Genomic DNA, 11,202 nt, shown 5'->3' on the forward strand with positions numbered 1-11,202 from the left:
ACACCGAATATTGTATTTGCTGCGCACCATTAGGCGCCAGCTGGTGGGAGAATGTTTGCACTCCCTCCTCCTATTTTGTTATATATTTTAGTCCCCCTCTGCCCCGTCTTTCGATGCTTGTGAAAGTATTCCCCAATACACAGGCGTTTAAACAACCCCAGCAACAGTTCCAGCGCGCCACCGTTCAACTCCGAGACCCTTTTAAATTATTGGTAATTAAACGCTATTCCCAAAGTAACATTCATCTTCAAGTAAGCACGATTGCAACTGTCAACCGTCTGGAGGAGATGTGCGGTAATCTGGGAGCCTGACCTCCAGGAAGAGAGGGGGCGAGGGGCGACAGGGGAAGAGAGAAAAAAAATCAATATTGCTGAGGAGACGGATTTGTCGCGTTTAAACTCTCCGGCGAGAAACGGAAGTATGAAAAGAACAGGAGTTAAGGAGGGGGTGGGGAGAGAAAAAAAGGAGAAACTTTTCTTCGGAGTGGGGGGGAGGAGGGTGGGCGTAAGGAACGCTTGGCGATTTATTGAGATAGGCCTTTCTCCGTCCTGAGGGACTAAATGGCGTTGGCGAAAGTGGGTTAGGGCAGCGTTCCCAAACTTGTTTCTCTCACTTGTTGCTACCTTGATGCCCCCAGATATGTGACGGACTTCATCTCTTCTTCCCTCTTCCCGCCACCGTCGCCGCCGCCGCCGAAGCGGGATCCTATTCCGATTTCCTTTCGCGTGGGGAAAGGCTTCCTGGAATGGAGGGGGAGGCAACAGCTCAGGACCTGCTCCTCGGCGACGTCCGGGAGTCTTGGGTCTGAAAACAAGCGAGGGAAACCGGTTTGGGACAGCCATGGCCGACAGGTTTCCCCCATATAATTAGGGACATCACATTAGCCTGTGGCTGGTCTGTCAAGCCCCAAAGCGACGTCAAAGAAAGCCATTTCAGCGCGGGTGGGGGGAATAACCATATATTCTCTGGTCTCAGCGAAATACACGCAGGCGTGGGAAGAAAGAGGGGCGCCCCTGGGAAAAGTGCAAGATTGTAACGAAAAGATCCCACGCGAGGACAAGGCAGTCGAGGGTGGTGAAAGAAGGGACTCCGATTCGCCTGCAGGAAAGAAACGCATTGATTTTTTTCCTCCCACGGTAATATAGGTGCGCGTTTGGACGCGCACGCCTGAATACCCGAAACCTTCTCTTTTGTTTTCCCCCTAACAAAGTGTTGCTTAAAGCACCGCAGCCGTTTAACCAAGTTAGCTAGTTGGATACTGAAAGACCAGCCAAGGGAACAATGAAAACGGGCAGCGGAGATAATAATGGAGCAAAGGCTTTCCGATCCTCGAAACGTTAATCACTTCGCTTCCTGCACGCTACTACCTCAGACTCCCACTGATCCTGCGGGAAAGAGTTTAAGCAAGAGCTTCACGTGCCCTGGTTGGAATCAAGGGGCTTAAAATTATTTAAATACTGGCATATTTTTCTTTAGCAATGACAATGGAAAAATAATACTGAGGCAGATTGCCTTTAGGTGGGAAACTAAGTTATTGTTCAGTCTTCCTGTGGATTTCTTTGGCATCTTTCCTTAGACAATTCCCAGGTGAAATTAAAAAAAAAAAATAGGCAGAAGCAAAAGGTTAATACCTTTTGGGAGTGAGAAGATGGTGTGTGTGTGTGTGTGTGTGTTTAAAGGAAAGCAGTTTCTGAGTCTTCGGATGTATAATAACAACTTTGGCTAGAGATTCAGACCCAGTTATCTTCTTTCATGCTTTTGAATGCCGCTCCCTTAGGACGGAATCTTTATTTCTGGAGGTGGGATGTTGGTCATGTTATCAATAAAACTTGTTCTAAGGCCTGGTTAGTATTTGGGAAGTTCCAGAACACTGGTGAGTCGAAAGACACCCCAGAAGGCAACTGCAGACCTTTCCCACACCTTTGACTTGCTCCTCAGGTTCAATTCGATTGTATTCTCCTACCCCAAGATCCCAGCCAGAAGAGCTGGGATTTTCTTACTTCTTATTTCGCCGGCTGCAAGGTCAGCATTTAAACGTCTCTGTCTACATCAGGTCAGGCTGCCTGGGCCTGGTTATCTGAGGCAACCACCTCTGTACCATAGTTTCTGTCCGCCCACCCGGATCAAGCCTAGGAAGAACAGTTTCTGGGTGCTTTCCTTCTGAAACAGCATCCCCTGAAGGTCTGTAAGGCTCCTATCCTCCCAAAGCTTTGCTTCTAGGCCTGAGGTTAGAATGGCCTTCGAGTCTCCGGGGTCTTTTTCTGATGGGGAATGAGTTTTTCCTAGTATTTATTATTTTATTATTTTATTTTTTGTTTAATGCCATACTGGGAATTGGGCAGCCTCTAAATCCAGTAAAAGGCATAACTTCATGTTCCAACAAATAAGACCCACGTTTGGTTTGCTCCGCAAACTAATCAATAACCGGAGGGATGGTGGTATTGACAAATTATGCACATGGGAGACCCCTGCACGCAGGTCTTCCTGAATGAAGTATGGCTTGTTCCCAGGGGGAGCGCCTTGGAATAGGACCAATTCTGCTCCTTCCTCCAAGTTGCAGAAGAGACGCTGACTCCTCCAGCATCGGGGTTTGGCTGCTGAGAATCGGCCAAAAGAGCAGCTTCGTCTCGCTTGGACAAACCGAAAGGTCGGCAAAGCTGCCGCGTCCTTTTTCAGGCCTTGAGCGAAAAGCTACTTGTTTCCTGGCACCTCCGGGATCGGTGGGCGCGCGGGGGGGGGAGAGTGCGCGCTCAGCTGGGAACCCAGGACTCCTGTTTCCTCCCATTCTCTCCCCCCCCCCACACCCCAGCGCACGTTCGTCTCATCGGGCGGATGAATTTCCTAATGGCTCCCGGAGCCACTAGGGTCTTCGCTGGGCAGACTTGTGCAAGTTGTTCCCGGTATGTAAATTAGGTCCCCAAAGCTGTTGTCCAAATCGAAGAAACAGAGAAATTAATCTGGGAGACTATCCATCATAGACTGTAATAAAGGGAGCGACATGGATGAGACAGATGATATGATTAAGGAGCTGTGGTCGTTTTAATTAACTTTTCGCTGTCCTGTAATGATCAAACTGGTCAACAGACCCGGTCAATAAGCATGTTAATATCAAACAAATAAAACCAGGGATGATTAAAAACCTCCCGGTTTATTAAATTTGAAATTCAAATGAAATTTATGTGCAGATGCAGACGGAATGCTAATGGCCCGTCACTTTCGTCAAAGCAGCGGATGCTACAGGTTTGCAAGAAAATGTGCGGACCTCTCTCTGCCAAGCAGCGAAAGGAATTGGTACGCTTATTATCTCCATGAATTTGGAAGCGAAAGCTTTTTTTTTCTCCCTCGAAGTCCCAGTCCTCAAAAATTCCTATCTCCCCCTCTCCCCAACCTCCACCCCTAAAGAACCGGGGCTGTCTGAGGACTGTACCCAGTCGGGACAAACCACAGGTTTTATTTAGACCCAGAGGAAGGGGCATAGCAGGCGAAGTCTGCTAGTGGATGCGCATCCTGCGCGCGCACACACCCTCCGCACACAAAGTTGCATGCTTCCCCCTTTCTCTCTGTTCTGAGACACCGCAAGCAGCGCAGCTACACCGAGGCTTTGTTTCTCTTTCTTTCCCTTTTTTGCTCTCTGGTTAAGCACAGAGGATGCAGTTCTTCAGTGGAGATATTTTTTAAGTTGTGAAAATTGCTAATTTGGGTAGATGCTGCTTTTTAGTAGTGAAGTTGAAAGAAAAGATAATAGAAGTAGTCTATGGAAATAAGCATTTTTGAAGTCCTCTGAAAACATATAATAACTGGAGAGATTCTGAAATGAATAACTGACAAGAAAAGGAGGAAAGCGTTCCCCCCACCCCCCTCTAACGAATTTGATCTAATTAATGATCCTTGTTTGCAGGGATCTCTTTAGCACAGGCAGAGCCAAGCAGTCTTTCCCCGGTTTGAAGAGAGGCATTGACCCCATTGATTCCCGCCCCCCTCCTAAATTTCCAGGTCTTCTTCGGTGCCCTTCTGGTGCAGCGGACAAAGTCAACAGATCCCGGATCTCAACAGTCACTTCTTCTCCGTAACCGGACTCCCCCTTAAAGCACTCCCCCACTCTTTTTCACCCACGTTCCCAACCCCACCCCCTTCCTGTGGGTGCTTGGTGTGGGGAGGATCAAGGAGTAGTATTGATTCAATTTAAATCCGAAATTTAAACAAGTGTGCATTAGGTCTTTAAAATGAATATCATTATAGAAGGAGACCAAAGGCACGAAGTTAATTCTTTTTATTTGTTAAACGCCGCTCGCTCCCTCCCTCCCTCCACCCGTTCCTCCTCCAGGGCTGGCCTGTCCCGCCTTCTCAACAGGCTCAAGTCACTCAGAGCAGCTCAGCGAGAGGAGCGCCGCATTCATGGTTAACCGTCAGCCTTCAGAGAAAGACAGCAGTTCATTAATTTACTTCGCTCCTTACTTCCAAGTACGATCATGCCTCTTACCCCGTAATCAATAGCTATGATGCGCAGTCAATAGCCACAAAGCATTAAAAGCTCCCCCACCTCCGTAAAAAAAGGGGGGGGGAGAGAAGCCCAGAATTGGCTATAGAGGTGAGGTATCTCAGCTCGGGATACTTCACCTCTATATCTATCTGTTTTTTCCTAAAAGTTTGGAGTAGGGGAAAAACTCGGGCTACAGTCATATTGCAAGCAAGAGACTGGGGCGCTCTCTACATTAATGTTAATCATAATAAAACTAAGCCCTTCTCATCTGAAAATACCGGGAGCAAAATTTCCAGGTGTATTCTCCTAACGAAAGGTCCTCTTCTGGTTAAAGCTAATGGGTTGCACTTTAGTGGTGTTGATTATGGCGGTGACCATCATCATAATAAATAAGGATGCATTGGTGGAAGTCTAAAATCCCTCCATTTAACACCTGGATCAAGCGATTTCACTCCACTGTTTTGTTCCGATTTGAACAAAAAAGAGAAAGGGGGGGGGGGAGAATCTTAAATACATAGTGCGGAATCCCATTCCCAAACTTTTTATTGTCCAAAACAAAAGAAAGATGCCACTCTGAGTGCTTAAAATCCGGTTGAAATAATCAGGAATGCACCAGGAAATTGGATTCTAAAATATTTACATGTATATCAATATACACAGCTTCATCTTTTTCAGGAAATAAAAAAAGGGAAGGGAGGAAGGAAGGAAGGAAGGAAGGGAGACCCACTAACTGTAAAGTGGCCTGATCCGGGATAATTCTTTCCCACCGCCGTTTCACACGACTAGACTCCTTGGTGTTACAAAAGGACTGGGTGAGTGGGTGGTCAGATTGGAGAAGGGCAGGTTCCCCTTTTCAGGAAAGCGGGGGTTTTCCCAGCCATCCAAACGATTGCTGAGCAGAACTGGGATGTGGGGGGAAGGCGGAAGAGACCGCAGACTAAAAGAGACAGGCGTGGACAACACAGTCGCAGCTCGCAAAGCGAGCGCGCCCGCTCTCGCAACGCACGCGAAGTCTCATGCAGAGCGAATAAAATGCTTTTCTTCTTTCCGTCTATGGGGCTGAATATCTGAGCAACCTTCCGCGAAACGGGAGCTCGTAAAACGGAAGGAAGAAACGGGCAGGCGGAAGGCGCTGCGAGGAACGCCGCAGCTCCTTGCGCTCTCCCTGCAGGCCAGCTTTCGCGCGCCCGCTCCCTGCGCTGAGCAGCAGCCGCTGGAAGGAGCAGGCGGCGGCGGCGGCGGCGCTGATGACCTCACGCGGCAACGCAGCGAAGCGGCCGACGGCGCCGCAGATTGGCTGGCGCGGCCTCAGCGGCACTTCAAAGCGAGAGAGGGAGCTACAATTGTGGTGGAATGGGCGGAACTGATCATTGTATTGCACACCTCTAAAAAAAACACACTGCCTCTGATTTATCAATATAAAAAAAGATCCTCCGAGAGGAGGGCACTTTGTGGGATGGCAACTTCACTTCTAGGGGTGAGTCCGAGGGTGTGTTTTTCCCCCCCTCTTCTGCGCCCCCCCCACCGCTTTGCTGTTTTAATTGGGTCCTTTTTATTGGCGATCGCGGAGCAGGGTTAAGGCAGCCCCTCTCTTGACCAGGGGCTATTGAGGGTTTCATTTTTGCTTTTTCTCTTGACTCATGCGAGTTTCGGAGAAAAGAAAGGAGGCGAGGGGGAAGGGGAGGGGGAACCCCCTTGACAGCGTGCAGGAAAAGGTTTTAAGGGCATTAGCCCTTAACAACCTCCAGAGCTCGGGCTGAGCTATTCCTGTATCCCCGGAGAACTGGCCTCTCTGTTGTCGACGCGGACGGGGGAAAAACAGCTGCCTCGCTTGATCTTTTTTTTTCTCCCTGTGAGATCTTAAAAAAAAAAATTGCAGCAGCTTGTTGCTGTTGTTGATTCCCCCCCCTTCCTTTTTAAAATTTCTCTGAGCCCGACATTTCCTGCAGGTATGTTGATTATCTCTGTTTCCTTGAGGTATGAATATAAAAGTTTGGGGGGTGGGGGGAAGAGAGAGAATGCTATGAGTGAACTCGGAAACTAAAGGGACCTTTAAAAAAACAACTTTAATCTGCGGCTACAGCCAGTTTTAATTGCTAGATGAGAATGGCTGAGGATTAAATGCACTACCGCTCTTGGTGGTTTCGGGAGGAGAAGGAAGGAATCATATGGTGTGGAAACCCAGCACCTATGAATTGGGGCTTAGTCAGAACCGAAGGTTTTCAAGTTTTCAGATTTTCCTTTGGAGTCTGGGTTTCTGGATTGGACTGAGATTAAGTTTTCGAGCTCTTTGGCCGGACTCCGGGCTGCGAGCCAATCTCAACCAAAGAAACCAGTGGGCTCTCCTAAAAGACGCCTTTCCGGGGCTTGCGAGGAGAGATCGGGGGAGGGGGTGTCATTTCTTCTCACGGAATCAAGAGGAGGGGTAAAGGACCGCAAAGGTTCCTCGCCTTAGCCCCCATTTCCCCGTCCGCAGGCGAGACTACCGGGCGCGAATCCTGCTCTGGGCGGGCTGCCGCGGGCATCTTTGCTGGCGGAAGATGACGGGCGCTGTCCCGGACTTCTCTCCCCGTTTTCTGCAGGAAGAACCGCGTCTCGGCTCCACTCCACTGGCCATGCTCGCCGCCACCTGCAACAAGATCGGCAGCCCCAGCCCCTCGCCGTCGGTCCTGTCCGACAGCACCTCATCCTTCGGCAAAGGCTTCCACCCGTGGAAACGTTCCTCATCTTCGGGCAGCTGCAACGTGGTAGGCTCCAGTCTGAGTGGTGTCGGAGTCTCGGCCTCGACCCGTAACGGTTCTTCAGCTCACGCCGCAGCGGCGGCAGCGGCGGCAGCTGCGGCGGCGGCCCTGGTCTCGGACTCTTTCAGCTGCGCCGGCTCGCCTGGATCCAGCGCCTTCTCGCTCACTTCCAGCGGCGCGGCGGCCGGCTCGCCCTTCGCCAACGACTACTCCGTATTCCAGGCACCCGGGCCGTCGGGAGGCGGCGGCGGCGGCGGCGGCGGGGGCAGCGGGTCAGCTCCAGACACAACCGCCACTCATCAGCCGGTCTTCATCTCCAAGGTGCACACCTCGGTGGAGGGACTGCAAGGCATCTACCCGCGCGTGGGCATGGCGCACCCCTACGAATCCTGGTTCAAGCCCTCGCACCCGAGCGACGCTGGCGCCTCCAGCTGGTGGGACGTGGGCGCCGGGTGGCTGGACGTGCAGAACCCCAACGGCGTCCACCCGGCCGCTGCCACGGCCAGCGGTCTCCAAGCGGGTTCCTTGCACTCGCCACTGGGCGCCTACAACTCGGATTACTCTGGCCTGGCGGGCCACTCGGCCTTTAGCAGCAGCGCCGCTTCGTCGCATCTCCTCAGCCCCGCTGGACAGCATCTCATGGACGGATTTAAGCCGGTGCTGCCGGGCTCCTACCCGGACGCGGTTCCCTCGCCACTAACGTCCGGAGCTGGCGCCTCCATGCTGGGAGCCGGACCCTCCGCGCCACTAGGCGGCTCCCCGCGCTCGTCGGCCCGGCGTTACTCGGGCCGCGCCACTTGTGACTGCCCCAATTGCCAGGAGGCGGAGCGGTTGGGCCCGGCGGGTGCCAGCCTGAGGCGCAAGGGCTTGCACAGCTGCCACATCCCTGGCTGTGGCAAAGTCTACGGCAAGACGTCGCACCTCAAGGCGCACCTGCGCTGGCACACGGGCGAGCGGCCCTTCGTCTGCAACTGGCTCTTCTGCGGCAAGCGCTTCACGCGCTCGGACGAGCTGCAGCGCCACCTGCGCACGCACACGGGCGAGAAGCGCTTCGCCTGCCCGGTGTGCAACAAGCGCTTCATGCGCAGCGACCACCTAAGCAAGCACGTCAAGACTCACAGCGGCGGCGGTGGCGGCGGTGGAGGGAGCGGTAGTGGCGGTGGCTCAGGGGGCGGCAAGAAGGGCAGTGACACCGACAGCGAGCACAGCGCCCCCGGCAGCCCACCCTGCCACTCGCCGGAGCTGCTCCAGACCCCCGAACCGGGCCACCGGAATGGCCTGGAGTGAAAATCGCTCTGAGCGCGCCGGCGGAGTCCAGGCGGGAGGAGGACCTGGCTTTGCTGTTCCCGGCTCTCGTCTCCCTCCTCCCCCCCACTCCTCGTCTTCTGTCTCTCCTTCTCCCCTTCTTGTTCGGATCCACCACGCTTTCAGCCCTCCCATTCCGTAGCCTCCAGCCCGCTGGGCCAAAGGGGATCTGGACGTCGAAGTATCGCGCTCCAGCCAACGCGGACTCGCAGCCAGATCCCTGCCCAGAAAAGGGACTTCTGTCGCCGAGCGGCTGCTCCAGAGACACCCGCGCCGGAGGGGAAGAGGTTTGGGGCGCTCCAAGGCAATGGGAGGGCGGGAATCGGGCTCTCGGCAAGGACCAGAGCTTCTCTCAAGCGCCACGGAGGGAGAGGCGGCTGTTCGGGGGGAGTAGGGGAGAGGAGAGTAGGGAAGAGCCCAAGATCTCCCGCTGAAAGCACTTTGAATATTATGAGATGCTTTTTATTAATATTATTATTTCAAAGAGTTGCTCCAAACGTTAAATTCACTTTTGCTCCGAAACTGCAGTGCTCACTCGCTTCCTCTGGAATGTTGCAACTAATGGGGTTACTCTGGAGGAAGTGGGTGAAACCTGAAAAGTGTGCGTGTGTGGAAGTGAGAGTGAATGTAGGCGTGAACGCCTAGCGCCCCATTTGCAATTCAGTTCTGTCAAAGAGGATCCCGCCTTAGTAGATATTACAAAATAAACTGGGCTAGGCTTTTCTTTCTTTTCTGTCTAGCACTTCCAAGTATTTTGTGCTTCAGCGAGTGGCTCAAAATAACTAAGATTCTGCTCTTAGTTGGAGGTTGTCCTTTATTTCGGTTTCTTCGCCACCCCCCCCCCCCCACCAGAAAAGTTCTAACAAAAACGGACCAGGAACTTTCAAGTAAATGGATGCTGAAGATGCCATTGACTTGGGGGAAAAATCAGATTTAACAACCATTAAAGAAAAATCCCCTTGCTTTAACCAACTCAGCATGCAGCCATAGAGCCTTCACCGAGAAATCAGTAAGGTTGGGTTTTACAGACTTAAGTCCAAAATTATTTTCATAAACATTTTTTTTAATAATTACCCTTCAAACCCATTTATTCAGAATTAAGGCAAACTGAATTAAAGTTCCAAAGTTAAACAGACAGTGAGGATTCTTTCTGAGTATCTCTAGGACTGCATAGTAAATTGCCTTAAAATACTATCTTTTGCATGCTTTCCTAGGGATAAATTCCACTCAGCATAAAGATATTTAATTTTTGGCTAACATTCATAAAGCTGGGCTGCACCCATTCTGATCAATTAATTTATAATTTATATCTATAAGTCCAACTAGTTTTAAAAGTTTTGAACTGGGCTATTAATTTGAGTTTTCTGCTATAATCAAGCATTGCTTAACTCATGATAAAAACTGACTCTTCAAAGTACTTCCTGGAATAAGTGTATTCAGTTGGTGCAGTTAATTATATCAACTTTATAATTGTTGTTGGAAGTTATGACCCAGTTAAAGTTTGCCCCATTGATTTCAATGAGATGTTAAAAATTATTTCTAATATTTTCTTTCTCAGTGAGATCAGTAAGACTCAAAATAGTTGACTGGTTAATACCCATTAGTTAAATATAAGGGACTTCCAATCCCTCCTCTTATTCTTTTAGAAGTTAGAGGAAAATAATGTAATTAAATTACTTCAATCTAGATAAGTTTCCTCCCCATAAAGTACCAGCACCTCTGCTTGATTTCCAGAGTCCCAGCATCTCTAGTGATGTGGTGCTTTGAAAACACCAAGGATACAATTTATTGTAATTCGTAGCATAATTTTTCTGACAGTAAGAACTATGAAAGCAACCTGCCTTTTCTGCAAGTCTACAGTATAGTTTGCTAAAACAGACAAACAAGCAAAACCCAGCCAACCAAACAAAAACACAAGGGGATAAAGTCAAATATTAGTAAAATAGTTCTAAACCTAATGACTTGTACAACAGAAATTGTTGTAAAATACCTAACAATTTAATATAATTCCACCACTGTATTGGTGTGAGGCGCAGTTGTCCAGGGGACGATTTTGTATAGTATTTTTCTTGTATATTACTTCCAGTAAATATTTGAAAATATATCGAAGTACACTTGAGCTTTTTTTTTCCTTTTTTTTTTAAAAAAATCATTTTCCCTTTTTTGTCACAAAATATTAAATCATTATTGTTGCAGTCTTAATCAACTGCATTTTTTTAAAAAAATATGTCCTTTGAAGTGTACAGCAAATTGCACTTCAGAATATAGTTTTGCTTGAATATTAATTTAGTTAGGCATAAGACCGTAATTAAACCAACAAGATTGGATAAATGTTGAATGCCATTTCATTTAGTGGAGCATGTACTTTTTTACATTTTTTGACAGTTCAGGTATAGTTTAAGTGAGAATCCGCCTATATTTCACACAGTGGGCTCATCTAGACCCGTATATTAAATAAACTGTCCAAGTGATGCAGACAAATAATGGCCTCTGGTTTTCCTGAAAATAAAGATGGTGAATGTTAATAACGCACTCCTGGTGTTACCTAAACATCACAATCCTATGCGTGTTTCCTTAGGAATCCTACTGTCTTTAGTAGGTCTTATTCCTAAATATGGGTAGGATTGTTGTCTGCAAGTTTGCAAACTCTGCAAACAAATTGTCTCATTGTAATGT

At 49.3% G+C, this 11,202-nt stretch overlaps 1 protein-coding gene across 1 annotated transcript; it reads left to right on the top strand.

The window, feature by feature from the left end:
* Positions 1-5,768: 5,768 nt before the first annotated feature.
* SP8 (Sp8 transcription factor) lies at positions 5,769-8,508 on the top strand (the record flags this gene model as incomplete). Its single annotated transcript, XM_081345458.1, has 2 exons — positions 5,769-5,957; positions 7,063-8,508. The coding sequence occupies exons 1-2, from the start codon at positions 5,937-5,939 to the stop codon at positions 8,506-8,508; spliced, it is 1,467 nt and encodes a 488-aa protein (XP_081201584.1). The 5' UTR covers positions 5,769-5,936.
* Between the last annotated feature and the right edge of the window lie 2,694 nt (positions 8,509-11,202).

The sequence above is a fragment of the Vipera berus genome (genome assembly GCF_964194415.1).
Source record: "Vipera berus genome assembly, chromosome: Z".
Taxonomy (NCBI): domain Eukaryota; kingdom Metazoa; phylum Chordata; class Lepidosauria; order Squamata; family Viperidae; genus Vipera; species Vipera berus.